At 46.2% G+C, this 21529-nt stretch overlaps 1 protein-coding gene across 3 annotated transcripts in view; it reads right to left on the minus strand.

Moving 5' to 3' along the window:
• XRCC6 (X-ray repair cross complementing 6) overlaps positions 1-21529 on the minus strand; it is a 229176-nt gene that overhangs the window by 50350 nt on the left and 157297 nt on the right. For all 3 annotated transcript variants that reach the window (XM_077452527.1, XM_077452525.1, XM_077452526.1), the window contains 2 exons: positions 17339-17439; positions 468-581 (listed from right to left, as the gene is read on the minus strand). In XM_077452527.1, coding sequence (XP_077308653.1) covers positions 468-581; positions 17339-17439 — 215 coding nt within the window. The remainder of the gene's footprint in view (positions 1-467; positions 582-17338; positions 17440-21529) is intronic.

The raw sequence follows: 21529 nt of genomic DNA on the forward strand, positions 1-21529 counted from the left end.
AATAGTGACACTTACCTGTCCAGCGCGCCCGCGATGTCGGCACCCGAAGCCGATCGCTCGCTCGGCTGCCGGGTCCCGCCGCCATCTTGGGTATGGGAATCAGGAAATGGAGCCTTTCGGCTTCATTTCCCGGTTCCCTACTGCGCATGCGCGAGCCGCGCGGCGCAATACGGACGGTCCCCGCTGCCTCTGGGAGCTGTGTGTTTCCCAGCAGGCAGCGGGGCACTTGCTGAAGGGGGCGGGCGCTTGCGGAACGGGGGCGTAACCTACGCTCCTTCCGCAGAGAGCTAGCCCGGAAGTGGGTGCAGTTACCTGGATTATCCAGGTAACTGCACCCCCCTCCCCGCTGAAAGGTGCCGATTGTGGCGCCGGAGGGGGGGGGGATTCCGATGAGCGGAGGTCCATTTTAGGGTGGACCTCCGCTTTAACAGATCTTCCAAACTTCAATGTGCACAAACTTTTCCTACCTTGTTTCCTTTTCACAGATTTGCCTTCAGGGTTATAACCAGGTGGATACACCAGATCCTTAAACTCTTCCGCCAGATTACCCAAACGATTATCCATCATTTCAGTCTTTGGCACTAGAGAAAAAAAAATGTAAAGTAAAAAATATTATGTGTATGGCGTGAATGACAAGCATGTTTAATTTTAGATGTAGATAGTATTGTGCACTGGCCTGGCCTCAAATATAAGTAGAAAAATGAACGTGATCAACCTTAATCACTCAAAAAAAATATTGCTGATTTTAACTCTTCTTTGTAGACTAAAGTGTGCTTGTTTTTGTATTTGTTGCAGACCTGTTCACACAGGGATTTGCATGCATTTTGGTACATCTTCAATCCAATTAGAATGCATGGAGAGCAGAAAATACTTGTGCTTAATGATAAGCATTCACATTAGCAAACAGTGTTATATTAGGTAGAGAAAAAGGACCTGAACAATTCATTTTACAATTAAAATTAGTTCAAATGACAGCATTTAAGATTTAAAATGTCTAATACACAACCATGCAAACTGTAGTACGTTAGCCCTAAAACAAAAAAAACATATTGCAGCTTAACAGTCTGTAGATAAGACAGCTGCATCAGTTTTTTTTTCCGGAGTTAAGGCCTCATTCATATCATACCTGCATAAAAACTGTTGGAAAAAAACATGCAGATTTCACTTGCAGAGACAAGAGTTTACATCAGTTTTCATGCATTTTTTTGTTTTTATGCACATATAGACATCATACCTTGTGTCATCACTTTCTCTTCTGTCCTGTTCACACCACAATGTCATGTCAGTTTTTTTCCATGCAGAAAACTGTATACACGTTGTAGATTCCTGCACAGAAAAATCTGCACGCAATACTAGTGTTGTGGTATGAACAGGGCATGTAGAGAAAACAATTGCTCTCTATGTCCTTGCAAAATGCATGCAGAAAAACTCACATATCTGCACATGTGATGAGGCCTAAAATATTTGGCACCCATCTTGGAAGGGCAAGATGAGGGGCTAGGACTTTCCTGAATACTCTGGGAGCAGATGATAGGCCAAAAGGCAGTGCAAGAAGCTGAAAGTGATGGTCTCTTACTGCAAAGCTAGAAAGAGCTGATGAGGTGGATAAATGGGAATATGCAGATAGGCATCTTGGATGTCTACAGATGTCAGGTACTGCCCTGTTCTCACAGGTGCAATAACTGGACCTGCTGATTCCAAGCAAAATGTTGGAATTTGAAAGTATATGTGGAGGGATTTCAGATCCAGAACAGAATGAACACCACCACTGGACTATGGTACAGCGACTAGGTTTGAATAGAATCGCTGGTCAGTATAGTGGTAGCTGTTATAATCCGGGACAGGACTGTATCCAATATACGGGTTCTCTAAAACAGAGTCTTGACTGTCTGCAGGACATCAGCTGACAGTGATAGAAAAAACGGATCCTTTAGCAGAAAATCATCCAGGTAACCCACAAAGTGTATTTCCTGGCGCACAGCTATGACTAGGGGAAGCACCCTGGTGAAAATCCATGGTGTCCTGGACAGGTATTGCAAAACACGCATAGCGTTGAGGAGAAAAGATGGGACTCAGCAGGTAAGCATTACAGATGTCTAAAGCCAGAAAATCCTCCAGAAAGAGGAAAAGACCAATCTGGCCCAATTCCATGCAAAACGTTTGAACCCATAAGAAGAAGTTGAGTCTACAGATCGAGAATGGGCTGAACACCTCCATTTGCCTTGGAACTGTGAATAGGTTACAGTAGAAACCCTGAAAGTGTTCCATACTTAAGAAGTACTTACTTTGGAAACAACCCCCTGCATACAGTAAATCAGAGTAGAAGCAGATTTCGAAACTTCAATTTGTAGCCCCTGGAAATGACACACTGCCCCCAAACATCTGACAATTCCAGGGATCAGAGGGAGGAGAGACACTATCCCATTGCGTCAAGTAGGGACACCCCTTTACTAGGGAGAGGGTTCGGTGCCTGGCTTGGAAAAACACTCCTTAAAGTTTTTCCAGATTTCAGGTGGGAACTCAAGGCCTGAGAATTTTTTTTTTTATATAAACTCTGAAGCAAAAGGTCTACTTGTGGAAGCATGGACATTCTTTTCCTGGGTGGGGAGAGTATTCATGCTCTTTAATGTAAGGTACCAAGCATTCTCCTTAAAGCGTAGAAGCTATAGGAGCTTAAAATGGGCGTTCAGCCGACAAGCATTTGAGCCAAAAATCATCTGCATATGGATGGAATAAAGAGAGACATGTATCTACCAAATCATTGATGCAGTAGCAAAGGGCACAGGTAAAAGCTCTAGTGTTTGGTGTATAGAAGGATCTGGCTAAAGTCTCGGGCCACATGCTTGGTCCAGAGAGCAAAACATAGGCAGGCCAGCACCACGGAACAGCTTTAAAGGGTGCAAGCCAAGCACAATACTGCAGCAGATGTCTTTGAACCCGGGAAAGGATGAAAGAGGGTGAGACCCCATTTTGACTGGGCCCTTCACCATGGGCATACCCCCAAAATGTCTTCAGAGACAAGGCTCTGCTACAGGCAGACCATGGCCCTAGACCTGTATTAGTACCCTGCGGATCAACCCAACAAACTAGATACATGTGCACAAATACCAAATGTATATATTTAGGTGCTAAAGGGTTGTGACTATGTGAACGCTAAAAATTCTGGGTGAACCCTTTGCACACTGCTGTATAATGAAAAACAGGGACTTTACAGTTCACACATATTGCAAAACATGTTTAGGCTGGCCAACTGGGTCAAAGTAATCCCTTTATGGCCATTACTCTGCAAATGCTAGTGTGGACACAATGCCAAAATAGGGCACATAGACACAAAGTGGGAGAGGCTTAGGTCTGGCCACTGACCTGCAATAAAACAGACACAAGATGCAGTTGTGCTCAAATGTATCAGATGCTAAAGGGTTGTGACAATTAGAGATGGCCTTGCGGTTCGCGGCAAACTTGGCTCGTTCGCAATTGGCCAAACCGGCGGACTTCTGGTGCTGTCCGCGGCGGACATTTGTGTTTACATTGTGAAGAACTTTGACCCATGACATATCCATCATGGGGTACAGGACAGCCTATTGAGACATTTCAGCACATGGACATACCCCCTACCTTATAAATAGACCTGATCTGGTGGCCATTTTATGTTCCGTCTTTCGTCAGTGTAGGGAAAGGACACTGTGTGGAGCAGGGACAGTCAAGTCTAAACACTAGCTAGCTATTACTATTAGGTCCACAAAAGTCCTTTTAAGGACTGGTATAGGTGTACAGTATATAAGGTTGTAATATACTTTCTTTCAAATATAGAAAGCATATTACAGTGTACTGCTGTGCTGACGAATTCTGCAGCTGTCTTTTCTCAGTGTAGGGAGGGACAGTTTGGTTTTTGGAGCAGGGGCAGTCTGCAATTCACTAGCTGCTACTAGGTCCACAAAGATCCTTTTAAGGACTGGTATAGGTGTACAGTATATAGGGTTGTAATAAACGTATAATATACTTTCTTTCAAATATAGAAAGCATATTATAGTGCACTGCATGCAGTGCTGCTGACCGATTCTGCAGCTGTCGTTTCTCAGAGTAGGGAGGTACAGTTTGGTTTTTGGAGCAGGGACAGTCTGCAATTCACTAGTTACTAGCTAGCTACTATTAGGTCCACAAAGGTCCTTTTAAGGACTGGTATAGGTGTACTATTTGGTGTGCAGTATATAGGGGTGTAATACACGTATAAAATACTTTCAAATATAGAAAGCATAGTATAGTGCATTTCCACAGTGCAGCATTGTGACTGCTGAGCGGTTCTGCAGCGATACTACAAAGAGTGACAAACGCAATTAGAAAAAAGTATTATAACTGGTGTGATAGACCAGTGGCCCTCCAAAATGACATATTGAAGCGGGGTGTTATATACCTTCTTCCACATATACTGCACTTCTCTAGAGACTTGTAGGGCAGGAGCAACAGGCTTGAGCCAAAGTGGGAAATTGCAGAAGGTGCGTTCGATTACGTCAAAGGACGCACCAGACTTGGTTGCGTGGCTCACTCAGCCTTACTCTTCTGCACCCTTCTCATCCTCTCGATCTGCACCCTCTTCTTGATTCTCTGCTATGTGCACCCCCAAAGACACTACCACCAACACCACCACCACATACCTTCCGCTTGAGTCACAGGAATTATTTTCCGATCCATATCAAGACATTTCTGATGCGCAGCCACTCTTGGCATTGGATCAGGAAGAGGAGGTAGCAACAACCACCACTCAGCAGTCTGACGACAGTACCCAGATCAGCCCAAGGAGGTTGGTCCCCGGTGTTGCTGCCTACTCCGAGATCTCCTATTATAGCGGTGGGGAAGGCGACGTTGATGATGACGTGTCTAGTGATGTCACGTGGGTGCCCACAAGAGGAAGAGGAGGGGATTTCAGAGGGAGATATAGACCAGCAGATAGGGAGGAGAAGCAGGCGGAACTTACATTGCACAGGAGGGACAAACCAGCCTGCTAATGTATCAGGAGCGAGGCATCAACCATGTACGGTCACATCTGGCGCTCCCAGGATGCCGGCACATGGCTCCACAGTGTGAGCTTTTTTTTTTTTTTTTTTTTTTTTTAACATGTCCGCTGCTGAAAATAGCGTTGCCATCTGCAGCCTTTGCAGTCAATGCATAAGTTGCAGTAAGCCCAACACTCACCTAGGGACGACCGCCTTAACCTCCCTGGCGGTATTATTAGTTCTGGTTTTAGGTGCTGAAAGCGGTACAATTATTTTGCATGGAAATTTGGTGTTTTATATTATAGTCCTGTAATTCTTAGGAATAACTCTCTTAAATCTGTTCAAACCAGAGTCTAGCAGACATCCCGGGTATGATAAAGTTTATAATATAATAAATAAAAATTATTCAATAATGTAATCAAATCCAAAAACACTGAAATTTGCTCATTTGCAGAATTGTCGCTGTCATTAGATTTAGTGTTTGATGACGAATTTCCCCACAAATCGTTATCGCTCAATCCTGCAAGTGATTATAATTTATTATCACCATTTTCTAGTTGGTCTAAAATCACTTTTGACATAAAGGGACACTTTTTGGTTGCTATGGTCAATCTCCAAATTCCAGGCAGAAAAAAACAGTATTTATAATATAAAAGTGTATGCAGGGCACTGCACAGACCGCTAGGGACAAAGGGGTGTGTAATTTTTTTTATACAGTAATCTGTAAGATTACAGTCAGTACTGTAATCTGTAAGATTACAGTACTGTGTGTGTTTTGTGCGTTTTTACTTTTGTGAATTTGGCGCCGATCTCCGCTCCCGCGGCACTCGGGCACTGTGTGAATTGAGCGGAGGACAGCGCGGAGGACATCACTGGATCCAGGGGACAAGGTAAGTAACTTCTCCCTGTATCCAGCGATGCGATCCCGAGTCTGGCTCGGGGTTACCGCTTATGGTACTAAAATCCAAGCCCGAGCCAGACTAGGGATTACCGCTAGGGTGGTTAAGAAGGCACATGAGCTGCCATCACCGAGCCCAGTGGGAGCAACGGAACCCACAAAGCCACACTTCAGGCTCTCAACGTCCAGCCTCTTCTTCTACTACTTCTCCTCTCTCCTCAGAATTGTCCTCTGTGGTGCCTGGAAGCCAAGAGCCACACTGGCCCTGCACTCCTTTCAGCTTTGCGTTCACAGGCAGATCAGTGGCTAACACCGCTCAATTTGGCAGTTGGGAAAGTGGTGTGTGACAATGGTGCCAATCTCCTTAGCGCATTGAAACAGGGCAAAATTACACACGTGCCATGCATGGCACACGTCTTAAACTTGGTCGTGCAGCAATTCGTTGTCAAATACCCTGGGGTCCAGGACATCTTGCGGCAGGCAAGGAAAATCTCGGCCCATTTCAGAAGATCTTACACAGCCATGGCTCGCCTTGCTGACATTCAGTGGCGACACAATCTGCCGGTCAGACGTCTTATTTGCGATTGCCCGACGCGATGGAACTCAATCTTCTATATGCTCGATAGGCTGCTCCAGCAGAAACGTGCAGTTAACGTCTACCTGTACGAACTCTGCAGCAGAACAGGTTCTGGGGAGCTTGGTTTTTTTTCACCGTGCCAGTGGCTGCTCATGCGCGACGCATGCAGACTTCTGCGGCCATTTGATGAGATCACCAAACTTGTCAGTCACAGCCATGGCACCACCAGTGACATCGTACCTTATGCCTTCTTTATGGAGCGTGCATTGCGTTGTGTCATTGATCAAGCCGTGGAGGAGCCGGAGCAGGAAGATGAGGAAGTCGCAATGCTGGATGAATTCCCGGGGGGGCTACTTTATCTGAAACAAGTGAACAACAGGAGTCTGAAGAGGAGACAGAGGAGGATGGAGACAGAGGAGGATGGTGCCAGGGCAGATGAGGAGGAGCAAGACGAGCATGCTTTAAACCTTTCAGGGATCCCTGTTGTTGTGCGTGGATGGGGAGAGGAGAACGAGGAGGGCGGCATTATCCTGGATGATGAGCAGGAGCCAGGCCACCACAACGCTTCCAGTTTAGTGCAAATGGGGGCCTTCATGCTCCAGTGTTTTAACAGGGACCCCCGTATAAAAAGCATAAAGGTCAAGGACCAGTACTGGGTGGCAACGTACTTAGACCCCCGGTACAAACACAAAATGGCAGAAATGTTACCACCATCACAGAGGGCTGTCAGAATGGAGCACTTACAGGCCTTGCTTAGAGAAATGCTGCATTCTGCTTTTGCGTGCACTGGCAGAGGAATTTCCACTCCCAGAGAAAGAGTTGTGGGTACCAATCCAACAGCGCCTGCAAGAGGGCGGTTTGAAGATGTGTTGGTGACTTCTGATATGAGGTCATTCTTTCAGCCGACCCATCGACAGGTCTCATCCGGATCCAGCATCAGGGAACGCCTAGACTGACAGGTGTCCGACTAAATCGGGTTAACAGCCGATGTGGACGCTCTGAGAAGTGATGAACCCCTGGACTACTGGGTGGGCAGGCTTGACCTCTTGACGTTCAGCGCAGCAGGGGGGATTGTGACCGATAAGCGCACTCACCTAGCTCACGACAGTATTGACTACCTCACATTTATAAAAATGAATGAGGCATGGATCGCGGAGGAATTCAACACATGTGACCAGTAGACCATGTATATGCATAACTCTATAAACGATTTATATCATCTAGCACACGGACCTTTTTTTCTACCTTTGGCTCACTTCCTTGTACAAAAAAAGCACACCGTACTATATGCCCGTACCCTCCCGTTTGAAGAGGTTGAGTGGTGTCATTTCTGGGTCCCGCAGTGAGTTGCTGGTATCAGTGCTCTCTATCTCGGCGCTGGTGTGGTGTCAGTGCTCTCTATCTCGGCGCTGGTGTGGTGTCAGTGCTCTCTCTCGGCGCTGGTGTGGTGCCAGTGCTCTCCATCTCGGCGCTGGTGCCAGTGCTCTCCATCTCGGCGCTGGTGCCAGTGCTCTCCATCTCGGCGCTGGTGCCAGTGCTCTCCATCTCGGCGCTGGTGCCAGTGCTCTCCATCTCGGCGCTGGTGCCAGTGCTCTCCATCTCGGCGCTGGTGCCAGTGCTCTCCCTCTCGGCGCTGGTGCCAGTGCTCTCTCTCTCGGCGCTGGTGCCAGTGCTCTCTCTCTCGGCGCTGGTGCCAGTGCTCTCTCTCTCTCCATCTCGGCGCTGGTGCCAGTGCTCTCTCTCTCTCCATCTCGGCGCTGGTGCCAGTGCTCTCTCTCTCTCCATCTCGGCGCTGGTGCCAGTGCTCTCTCTCTCGGCGCTGGTGCCAGTGCTCTCTCTCTCGGCGCTGGTGCCAGTGCTCTCTCTCTCGGCGCTGGTGCCAGTGCTCTCTCTCCATCTCGGCGCTGGTGCCAGTGCTCTCTCTCCATCTCGGCGCTGGTGCCAGTGCTCTCTCTCCATCTCGGCGCTGGTGCCAGTGCTCTCTCTCCATCTCGGCGCTGGTGCCAGTGCTCTCTCTCCATCTCGGCGCTGGTGCCAGTGCTCTCTCTCCATCTCGGCGCTGGTGCCAGTGCTCTCTCTCCATCTCGGCGCTGGTGCCAGTGCTCTCCCTCCATCTCGGCGCTGGTGCCAGTGCTCTCCCTCCATCTCGGCGCTGGTGTCAGTGCTCTCCATCTCGGCGCTGGTGTCAGTGCTCTCCATCTCGGCGCTGGTGTCAGTGCTCTCCATCTCGGCGCTGGTGTCAGTGCTCTCCATCTCGGCGCTGGTGTCAGTGCTCTCCATCTCGGCGCTGGTGTCAGTGCTCTCCATCTCGGCGCTGGTGTCAGTGCTCTCCATCTCGGCGCTGGTGTCAGTGCTCTCCATCTCGGCGCTGGTGTCAGTGCTCTCCATCTCGGCGCTGGTGCCCGTGCTCTCTCTCTCGGCGCTGGTGCCAGTGCTCTCTCTCTCGGCGCTGGTGCCAGTGCTCTCTCTCTCGGCGCTGGTGCCAGTGCTCTCTCGGCGCTGGTGCCAGTGCTCTCTCTCTCGGCGCTGGTGCCAGTGCTCTCTCTCTCGGCGCTGGTGTCAGTGCTCTCTCTCTCGGCGCTGGTGTCAGTGCTCTCCATCTCGGCGCGGGTGTCAGTGCTCTCCATCTCGGCGCGGGTGTCAGTGCTCTCTATCTCTGCGCAGTTGTCAATGCTCAGTCTCTATTATGGTGCTGGTTTCAGACAGTGAGGGAGATAGCAGTGGAGAAGCCAATCAGCAGGCAGTGCCAGCACCATGGCTGAGGATCAGCACTGGACTGGCACATCCGGACCACCGCAGTGGAGCCCTGCATAGGTGGGGTTAAGGGCCGAGCAGAGGGAGGGGCTCAAGCACAGGTTGGCACACTGGGACACTGGCACAGGATTGCGCTGCCCTGACTGTGGCACTGATCATCTCCTGCACCCCCTTCATAGCCTGGCCTTGCCTCTCCTCCATGGCCTTCATGCGCTCCTGAATTGTCAAAATTTCACAGATAAAAAAAAAAGAATGCTCGTCGTTGTCGATCCCAGATTCACTTAATACTTTTGTTATGTCAGTGTCCATGTTGTGGGACTACGTGTTCACAGCTAGTATTTTGTGGCTGAAAATATGACCTGGAGGTTTTTAAGGTTAGCCTGCCATTAAAGTCAATGGGGTCCGCTGTGAACCTTGCAGTACGCAAACTTTTGGCCATGTTCGCGGTTTGCGTTACGTCCGGTCGGAAGTTCAACCATCACTAGTGACAATATGTTAACATTAGAAATTTTGGGTGAACCCTTTTGTAAACTGCTATAGAATGAAAAACAGGGATTTTAAGTTCACACATTTCAATACATGTTTAATTAAGCTGGTCAACTGCGTTAAAGTAATCCCTCTGTGGCCAGTAGTGTTTCTCCCCCCCCCCCATTATATTGTAGTGTACAGATTGGGGGTTCATCCAGAATTTCAGACCTAAACCTCGAAGCACACCCCCCCCCCCTCACTTTGTGTGTTTTCCTCATGTTGGTATTGTGTCCACAATAGCAATTGCAAAACAGAGTAGGACTGGCCATAGAGGGATTACTTTGGACACAGTTGGACAGCTTAAAAGGAGAAGTATAGTCAAAGCTCACTTGGCTGTACTTCTGTGGATCACAGGAGTGCAGTTTGTTTTGCACTGTGACCCTTTTCCGCAGACAGCGGGCTGAAGACTGCTGCTGGTTGAGGTCACAGTCGGTCCAGGCTTGGGCAAATTTGCGACAATGAAGTCGGGTTCAGCTTACATGCCTGGACCGGCACTCGGCTCAGCCTCAGAGCCTAAGCCAGCCGCTCCTGCCTCCTCCACAACCCAGCACTCCAATGAGTGCTAGGGGGGGCAGAGCAAAGAGCTGCCGACTGACAGCAGCAGCTTTCTGGTCAGGCAATTGTGAGAACCAAGCGATAGGAGATGTTCGATCACTCAGTTCTCAGTGTTAGAGGCGCTACATCAACCCAGGGAAGTATGATTCTTAAAAAATAAAAAAAACACCATACATCTCTTTTAAACATATATTGCAATATGTGTGAACTAAAAATCCCTGTTTTTCCATTATATAGCAGGCACACTATGTGCACAACAGGGTTACATAGTTAGTCTAGTTAAAAAAATAAAAATAAAAAAAAGCACAAGTCCATCTAGTTCAACCCATAAAGATTAAAAAACATTTTTTTTTTTACAATCCTATACACACAGTTGATCCAGAAGGCAGCAAAGAAACAACCAGCAAAGCATTAAACAATTTTCTCCAGCAAGGGAAAAAAATCCTTCCAGATTCCCCAAGAGGCAATCGGATACTTCTTGGATAAACTTTACCTATAAATATTAGCAGGAGTCAAGCCCTGGGGAAAAAAGTGTGGGAACTCCCACCCAAGATCCACTCCCGCACCAAAAAAAAAAAAAAAAAAAAAAAAAATAGATGATACGCTCATATGCACAAACGCTTCAAAAGTGATATTTTTCATCCAATTTTCGTATTGTGTGTATGAAGCTTAACTGTTCCTCAAACATAAAAACTGTAATTCTCTGAATAATCAGCATTCATTCAATTGTGGTTCCATGCAATGTGAACATCATGTTCTGATCTTTATTGGGGAATTTTATTTTGTATATAGTGTTTACACTTATCATTGAACAGAGTTTGGATAACACAGGGTTAAACGGAAAGGTCATAAATGAACTGCACATTATCTGGACAGAATGCTTAGGGAGATAGTGATGTGTTTCAGTTTAGATGTAGGTTAGCTTGAGGGGCTGCAAACTCTGCAGGGCTCCAACACACACTAGCTGCTATTCCAACTCTTCACATATTACCACATAAACTTCCCTCCTGGCATTAAACTTTGCCAGGTATTGTGCTCAGCTTACCACCCCAAACTGATGTTCCTCCCTCAGCTCACCTCTCTCCCTGTATGTCCTGTGAGCAGAATAGCTGATCTACCCGTCAGCTAGACCTAGACCTGATCTACCTGTAAGCTAGCTGTGATTGACAGGTAGATCGAAGCGGAAGCTGTCATGGGGCCCCCTACTGGCAATGCCTGAATGGTCAGGTGTGCGGCACTTACTATTGCGAGCTGTGTCGGCAGCTGCTGGTGTAGCACCTGCCACACAACTCGCATACTTCAAAGTCTTGCAGGACACAACTGCTAACGGGAACTTCATTCCCAATGCGTTCCCACAGGACTTGAGCCCTGAATATCAGTATCAAATAGTAATATGCATTAGTTCATCCAGAATTTAGGGCGGCACAGTGGTGTAGTGCTTAGCACTCTCGTCTAGCAGTAAAAAGGGTCGCTGGTTCAAATCCCAACCACGACACTACCTGCCTGGAGTTTGCATGTTCTCCCTGTGCCTGCGTGGGTTTCCCCCGGGTACCCCGGTTTCCTCCCACACTCCAAAGACATGCAGGTAGGTTAATTGGCTTCTGTCCAAAATTGGCCTTAGTATATGAATGGGGACCTTGGATTGTGGGCTCCTTGAGGATAAGGACCAATGAGAGTGTGCGATGTACAGGGATAGTGACAATTGTAGACACTCACTCAGGTTGAACTGGATGGACTGGTCTTCATTCAACCTTACTATGTAATTTCTAGTGTAAACCCAACATAATTGGCCACATGCCAAGTAAGGTCCCCTAGGGTCAACTGATACGGATGCTGCAGCATATTTTTTAAATATTCATTTAATAATAAAAAAAATATATATATATATATATATATATATATATATATATATATATATATATATATATATATATATATATATATATATATATATATATATATATATATATATATATATATATATCTCTATATCTCTCTCGATATAGATATAGATATAGATAGAGAGAGAGAGAGAGATATGATGGATATAGATACAGTACCTTGCAAAAGTATTCATTCACTCCCCTTGGCTTTTTACCTATATATATTTTTTTACATTACAGCCTTTAGTTCAAAGTTTTTTGAATCTGAGTTATATGTGATGAATCAGAACACAATAGTCTAAGTTGGTGAAGTAAAATTAGAAAAATATATACAAAAAACTATTTTTCAGAAATTAAAAGCTGATAATTGGTGCGTATGTATTTACCCCCTTTGTTATGAAGCCCATAAAAAGCTCTGGTGCAACCAATTACCTCCAGAAGTCACATAATTAGTGATGGCCACCTGTGTGCAATCCAAGTGTCACATGATCTGTCATTACATATAAACACCTTTTTGAAAGGCCCCAGAGGCTGCAACAACTAAGCAAGAGGCACCACTAACCAAACACTGCCATGAAAACCAAGGAACTCTCCAAACAAGTAAGGGACAAGTCAAGGTTAGGTTATAAAAAATATCCAAATCTTTGATGATCCCTAGGAGTCCCATCAAATCCTTCATAACCAAATGGAAAGAACTTGGCACAACAGCAAACCTGCCAAGAGACAGCCGCACACCAAAACTCACGGACCGGGCAAGAAGGGCATTAATCTGAGAGGCAGCACAGAGACCTAAGGCAACCCTGGGGGAGCTGCAGAGTTCCACAGCAGAGACTGAAGTATCTGTATATAGGATGGCAATAAGCCGTATGCTCCATAGAGTTGTGCTTTATGGCAGAGTGGCCAGAACAAAGCCATTATTTTCAGCAAAACACAAAATGGCACGCTTTGAGTTTGCGAAAAGACATGTGGGAGACTCCCAAAATGTATGCAGGAAGGTGCTCTGGTCTGATGTGACTTTTTGGCCAAAGAAAACGCTATGTCTGGCGCAAACCCAAATCACCACATCACCCAAAGAACATGATCCCCACAGTGAAACATGGTGGTGGCAGCATCATGCCGTGGGGATGTTTTTCAGCAGTAGGGACTGGGAAACTGGTCAGAGTTCAGGGAAAGATGGATGGTGCCAAATTCAGGGATATTCTTGAGCAAAACCTGTACCACTCTGTGTGATTTGAGGCTAGGACCGAGGTTCACCTTCCCGCAGGACAATGACCCCAACACACTGCTAAAGTAACACTTGAGTGGTTTAAGGGAAAACATTTAAATGTGTTGGAATGGCCTAGTCAAAACCCAGACCTCAATCCAATAGAAAATCTGTGGTCAGACTTAAAGATTGCTGTTCACAAGTGCAAACCATCCAATTTGAAGGAGCTGGAACAGTTTTGCAAGGAGGAATGGGCAAAAATCCCAGTGGCAAGATGTGGCAAGCTCATAGAGACTTATCCAAAGCGAATTGAAGTTGTCATAGCCGCAAAAGGCAGCGCTACAAAGTATTGACTTTAGAGGGGGGTGAATAGTTATGCACATTGACTTTTTCTGTTATTTTGTCCTATTTGTTATTTGCTTCACAATTGAAAAAAAAAAAAATAAATTCATCTTCAAAGCTGTGGGCGTGTTCTGTAAATTAAATTATGCAAATCCTCAAACAATCCATGTTACATACATGGGCGTCCGCAGAACTTTTTCCAAGGGGGGGCATCATTTCAAGGCCACTCATGCTCCGCCCCTTTTCGACAATCTCATGAAAATCTTTACACTGGTAATACATATGTGTTATATAACAGATAATTCATCTTCACTTTGTATTGGAAGTGACTCTGGCGGCTGTGTTCCATGCCCATATAGCCTAGAGAATGTACATCTTTTTACATTGCAATACATCTGTTGTGGCCATATTTTGATCTCATACTGTCACTGTATAGGCTGTTTTCATAAAGATAAAAATATGGCCACAACAGATGTATTGCAATGTAAAAAGATGTACATTCTCTAGGCTATATGGGCATGGTACGCAGCCACCTGAGTAACCTTGCGGACGCCCATGCTTTCAAAAACCAGCCCTGGAAAAAATTTCATACCAGCCCAACAGCATTATTATACCAGCCCAACAGCATAACGTCATTATTTTCTTGTTCATGAAAGGGAAAAACCATGCATTTTAAAGCACATTTGATGAAGAGAGTATTAGATATAGATATGAAATCACATATGGCTATATATATATATATATATATATATATATATATATATATATATATATTCAAATTCCAGTTAATAGTGGTAAGTGATCAATCATCAAGGGGGACCCCAGAAACTCTGAACGTGGGGGGGGGGGAACCACCTTCTGCAGAAAGAATACTCTAAGGTAAGGGGGGTGGGTTACTAATATAAGGAGGAAACCCTTTATATCAGTGCCCCTTACATTATCGTATTCACTCCCCCCTTACATCAGTGACCCCCGACTGGCCTGGCGGTGCTTTCACTGACCTCCTCTCAGGTGCACTGTGCAGGGCTCAGTCAGTCGGCTCCAGCTTGGAGGTCTTATCCTATAGTCTCCTATCCACAGTCCACACAAATCTGACTTCTCCCATGACCCCCATCCCGGCGGTGCTCCCACTTTTGACTCCTCTCCAGACTCCCTCAGAGACTTCAGACATGCTACAGGAGATGGACAGAGACTGCAGACTTGATGCAAGAGCTCAATGCAGCCTCACCAGTGCCCATCAAATTCAGCCTCACTGTGCCCACCAAATGCAGCCTCACTGTGCCCATCAAATGTAGCCTCACTGTGCCCACCAAATGCAGCCTCACTGTGTCCATCAAATGCAGCCTCACCGTGTCTATAAAATGCAGCTTTACTGTGCCGTGAATGCAGTCTCACTGTGCACATCATTGCAGCCCCTCCTGTGCCCCATGTCCCAGTCTGCAGTCCCTGTCTGTGGGAAGGTGTGTTTATGCTCGGTACAGTACCTTGCATGCCAGCAGGATATCCATGACGGCCAGCAGCAGGCAGGGTCTGTTCTCGTTTTGGATGGGGACGGTGCTCCTTCCAGAGGATCTGTCTGCTGTGAGATGGAGTGGTCCCTGGCCACCTGCACCTTCAGCCGTCCTCATTTTCTGGCCCCAGTCTGCCTGCCCTCTGGTCCTGGGGAAGTGGAGTGAAGTGGAGAGCACTGAGTGGGAGTTGGAGAGAAGGGGGAGCAAAGAGTTGGAGAGAAGGGGGAGCAAAGAGTACTGGCGGGGTTGGAGAACACATGGGTGGGGGCAAAGAGTGAGGGGGAGTGGAGATCACAGGGGTGGGGAGTGGAGAGCGCTTGGGGGGGAACTTGAGAGCACTGGGGGGGCCAACAAGAACAGGGGTAGAGAGCACGGTAGGCTGAGAGCACTGGGGGGGCTAAGAGTGTGGGGTGGTGAAGAGCACTGGGGGGGGGGGGACAAAGAGCAGGGGTGAGTGGAGAGCAATGGGGGGGGAGCTTGAGAGCACCAGTGGGGGCCAGAAAGAACAGGGGTGGAAAGCACGGGGGACTGGAGAGCACTATGGGGGGTGGAGAGCACATGGGTGTGCGCAAAATGCAGGGGGAGAGGAGAGTACAGGGGTGGGGAGTGGAAGGTGCTAAGGGGGAGCCAAAAAGGACGGGGGACTGGAGAGCACGGAGGGTAGAGAGCACTGGGGGGGGGCTGGAGAGCACCAGGGGGGCAGATAGAACAGGGGTGGGGAGTAAGGAGGGCTGGAGAGCACTGGGGTGGGGGCTAGAGAGTGATGGAGAGAGCTGAAGAGCACTGGGGGGGGGGGAAGAACAGGGGGGGGGAGCAGGAGAGTGCGGTGGTGGAAGAGAGCACGGGGGGGCAGGAGAGTGTGGTGGTGGAGGAGAGCACGGGGGGCAGGAGAGTGCGGTGGTGGAGGAGCGCACGGGGGGGGGGGGGGGGCAGGAGAGTGCAGTGGTGGAAGAGAGCACTGGGGGGGGTCAGGAGAGTGTGGTGGTGGAGGAGAGCACGGGGGTCAGGAGAGTGCGGTGGTGGAAGAGAAGAGCAGGGGGGGGGGGGGCAGGAGAGTGCGGTGGTGGAGGAGAGCACTGCAGCCCCCCTCCCCCCCTCGATCCTCCTATCCAGGCACTGTAGCACGGATCATGGGCATCTACTCCTGTGTATCACAGCGCTGGATGGCTGTGTTCGGCGGCCGCTCTGTAACACAGTCCCGCCCCCCCCAGACCGGCTCATGTGATAGGCGGAGCGTTGATTCTCTCTACTATCACACGAGATGGTCTGGGGGGGCGGGACTGTGTTACAGAACGGCCGTCGAACCCAGCCACCCAGCGCTGTGATACACAGGAGAGAGCGGACTCAGAAAAAAAAATAATGCAGCATGGCAGCGGCGGCGGCAGTGGCAACACCTTGGGGATTCCAGGGGGGGGGCACTTGACCCCCCTTGCCCCCTGCTGCGGACGCCCATGGTTACATAGTACATAGTTGGTGAGGTTGAAAAAAGACACAAGTCCATCAAGTCCAACCTATGATGTTAGTTCCAGGTTCCACGAAAAATGCCAAGGGTGGTGAATACTTTTGCAAGGCACTGTATATAGCTCTCAAATGGCCTAGTACATATTATATTCATTTAAGCTTAATTCTAGAATATTTCAAAAATGACCCTTGCAGCAAGGGAAATCAGCTGCAATACAAATCTTATTCCTTACTTCACCTGCAACCGACACTTTTCTCCACTCTTCGACATGCCAGGAATTGTGCGAGTCCTGCTGTCTTTGCGTATAGAGCAGGACAACTGGAAACCTTGCGAGTGGAAGAGGAAAAATCTTGACCAGTGAGGGGAAAATAATTACTGCTTATTCCTTTATCCTTAGACTAATTAGGCATTTAACCCTTGCAGCTGGGATTAACGGGGAGAGCACTGCAAGGGCAACTTTTTTTTTACTGCAGCCTTGAGTTGAGCTTTAAGGTATTTACCAAAAAAATTAAAAAAATAAAGAAATAAAGAAATGGTAACTGGATTAACAGGAAAAGAGACACGGATTAAATGTGCTTATTGTTGTCTCCAGACAGGCTTGTAAATTAAAATAAAAAAATAATAAGGCTTTACATGTCAGATCTTCGATGGGTTCAGGCTCTAGTAAATTAAGAGCAAGAGCTTCCAGGTTCCTGAAATGCTGCTGTAGAACAGGATTCTCAAATGCTTCACTCCTGGAGAGAGAACAGTAGGAAAGAGTCATTAATATGTCATGCCATACTGTATCATGTAGTCTAGCTACAGAGTATGGACTATCTTGGTACCCTTGGACTGCATGAAAAAAACTGTTCAAGTATATACAGATAGTCCTCATTTACTGACTTACCGGTTTAACAACCACTCGGACTTATGGCCAGCTCTCCCCACCCAAACGACACGCTGTACATCATTGTATTGTACAGTACAGAATTTGTTTGTGTTCTGTACTTATGCAAATTAAAACAACATTATTGAGTATTGAGCTAGAGATCTGTGTTTAAATCTTTTTTTCACAATACAGTAGTTAAGAATGCTTAAAATATTTATTACTTATGGCTCCTCGTTTAATGACCTGGCCATGAAACGGAACCTGGTCATTAAGGGAGGGGAGTCTGTATATATATTTTTAATTTTTTTGCGCTAACATTAGAAAGTGCATAAAAAAATTATTGGAATAAACATACAATCAAGTGAAAAGAAAAATATGTGATTTAAAACATGTGCAAGCAATATAACAATCCATAAATTACAAGAAAATAAAGTGCTTCAGTGCAAAAAAAATCCATATAAACATTTGAGTTTAACCATAGGGATACTGAGTTTAGAGGTAATAAAGGACAGGTTAAATGGTAGCGTGACAAACGAGAAATATTTTTCTCCTACTGCAAAGTGCAGAAAGCGCTGTTGAGGTGTGTAAATGTGAATATGCAGATAGGCATCTTGGATGTCTTCAGATTGCAGATTCCATGCAAAACTTGGGAATTGGAGCCTGGATTCACACTATAGCGATGTGAGAACCAGCACGATTACAGAGGCGGTTCCTGCATCGCATCTCTTCTGCAGGCAGTTCACACTGCCCTCTGCGAACCGCTGTGGGTGCTAATACGATGTTAATGACACCCGCAGATCGGTTCACAGATCGCAGTGCGAACTGTGGACTTGGACAGGAATCGGATCACATGGGGTGAATCCGATTCCAGTGCGGAGAGGGGGAAAAAAAAAGTCCCTGCACCTTTATGCGAATCCAATGCAAATTCAGCCATACAACTGTCAGGCTGAACTCGCATTGCACAGACATCGCATGCGAATGGCACAGCAGTGTGGGTGCGAATCACCTGTGTCTGTGTTAGCAATGGTGTGAACCAGGTACTTTGTGTAAGGATTTTAGGTCCAGGACAAGATGAATATCCCTGTGGGTTTTGGCATCATATGTAGTTTTGAATAAAATTCTTTGAATCCTTTCACAGGTACTGGGCTACTCCCTGGAACAAGAGATGGTTCAGGACATTCTGACTATCCTTAAGGTGATTTTGCTGGTTTGAGAGAAGAAGGGGTAGAATTGTTAACTGTAGTTTGTACCTCTTTGAAACCATAATTTGAACCCACATGTCTGGGGCATCTGTGACCCCAAAAGTCAGATGGATCCAGAAATAAAACATGTTTCAAATCTTTCCGACGGACTCGAGTCCGGTCGAAAAATCCGTTTGTCTGTATGCTAGTCCGACGGACTAGGGCAGCTATTGGCTACTGGCTATGAACTTCCTTATTCTAGTCCGGTCGTACGTCATCGCGTTAGAATCTGTCGGACTTTGGTGTGATAGCGTGCGGCCCAGTCAATTAGTTAAGTCAGTCGGAACTCCGCCGAAAGGCCGTCGGGAAGACCTAGTCTGTTGAAAAGTCCGGTCGTGTGTACGCTGCATTAGGAGTAAGCATACACCATTTTATGTTCCAAAGTCTTGCACTGAAAAAGGTTGAATTTTAGCCTAGCATCTGAGGCTTGGGAAGAGTATGGAGGTTGTTAGAATATTATTCCAAATTCATAATTCGGCACTTATAGGTGTTATAATATATTTATGGCAAGCTTGCAAAACATATTTGGTTTTATGATTAATCATAATAAATAGTATGTGTGAATTACCTTGATCAAGTGTTCAGTGAAATATATACTCATCTGAAGCTGAGTTAGTAATACGTTTCTAATGTAATCAATTTGAGTATGACATATATGGTATCTTGGTACAGAATGTCATGAGAAGACAAAAAATAGACATGTGTCTACGTAGCTAAAGCAATGATACATTGTGGATTATATCTTGTTAAAATAAGTTTAGAGTAGTCTCAGTTATGTTAATACATATTAGTATATAGTTATTTAATGTAAAGTTGCTAATATGTGTTCATATTATGTAAATGTATGGTTATATGACATTATATGAACAGCACATTATGTCACGTATGGAGTGTTATATGTGAGCTTGTCAATCAAGCTCCATATGACTCTCTGAGTATCTACTTACATTGCAGAAGTTAGCAGATATGAATGTGTGCCATACAAGGTCTTAAATTTGTGAGGTTATGACGTTCACATGTAGCATAAAAGCCGAGATGTTTCGAGATTGAAGGAGGGCACTCATTGACGGACACATACACGTACCCTCATACTCTCACAGACACACACACACACCCTGACATATTCACACAGAGACTGATGACTTGGGACAGCTGAATTCTGCCAGAAGTCTAAGAACGTCATTTCCTGCTTCTTCTTGAAGGACACTCAAGACAGCAGCCATTAAAGCACACATGCTTTCATAAGCTCATTACAGCTTTTTAATTATTCTATTTTCATATATTTTTACCTACACTGAACTATTATACTTTTTACATTGTATTTATGATGCCAACTGTGTGACAAATAAACGCACACTTTCTTTTAAGTCAGTTTGACTATCAATGCTATTGATTCGGAAACGCCTCTGAGATATAGAATATTAGACAATAATAATATTCTTCAGAGGTGTTCTGCATTTTAAGGGGTGTAAAAGGCCCAAAAGAAGGGGATTTTGAATCTTCCACCGTGGAAGGATGACCTTTCCTCCTGTGACATGTTTGATGAATTTGTCCAGCATCTTACCAAAGAGACAGCCTGATTCAAACAGCCAAATAAAAATTGTCAGCAGGTTTGGGGATTTTGGAAGCCTGTGGTTTGCTGTTGAATTAGGCACCTGGCTTGGGTCTGACTATAGGGATTAAGGCCTATGAGAAGGTTTAGGAGCTATTCTTGGCCTCAGAAGGGGAACTAAACATAAAATGCAAAGGTCTTCAAATCCTCCCAAAACAGCTGAATGTCTCTCACCAGAAATCCTGACTGCTCACTTAGGTGCAGCAATAACGCATTTATCTATAACCTCCAGGATAACTGGAACTTCTTGATGGTCTTTAGGACTCCGGATATGGCATCGGAAGAAAGTCTATATAGTGTAATACTGTATAAAAGGACAATATGAACCACAACCGTGCTTTCAGTGTCATTTACAAAACAGCCTGAGACATGTGAACACCAGTGAGAGCCATCACCACACCAAACGTCACCCAAATGTAGTGCGCACTCACTGTCACATATGCTGCCCAAACATTAGGCAGCAATAAGGCTACTGTGAATTAACCATGCAGGTGTCACTGAGATCCTTCTAATCACAATACAGAGGTCACAGGGATCCTTCCAATCACGATACAGGAGGTCACAGGGATCACAGAGCCTGAGAGACAACATTTGTTGCAAGGCAGAGACTAGTTCAGGGTACCAGGTTAAGCCTTGGGTAGTCAAAAACTGGCCGGATGGTTCAGACAGCCAGAGCTCACTTTAAGTGTACAGCAAAGACCAAACAAGAAAAATCCCTGTGTCACTTGGGATAAGGAGAAGTGGTGGGAAGAGGTCACCTCAAACTGAATGGCGGAAACGAGGTGAGGAAAGAAAAGTGCACACTAAACTTAAGTGCATCATTTGTAAACAGATGGAAAAAGGGATAAGTGTGCCCAGCAATCCTAAGGGCTTGATGACATAAGCTTTGCTCTTTGAAGAGTGATCAACAGTGGATTGCTTTTCAGAGGGCGTTTGACAGGTGGTGTGGAGGAAATATCCAGGCTAGTCCTGCAATTGTCAAGTTCAACAGGGTCCATATAGAGCCTGAAAAGCCAGTGCTGAGGATACACTGATCCAGACAGCTGTATATGGATACCTACCCAAGCAGTGCATAGGGAAATGTTGATTGTAGAAAAGAAGGC

This window comes from Lithobates pipiens, unplaced genomic scaffold (assembly GCF_037356315.1).
Source record: "Lithobates pipiens isolate NorthernLeopardFrog02 unplaced genomic scaffold, aLitPip1_a1.2 Scaffold_23, whole genome shotgun sequence".
In the NCBI taxonomy this organism is placed as follows: Eukaryota; Metazoa; Chordata; class Amphibia; order Anura; family Ranidae; genus Lithobates; species Lithobates pipiens.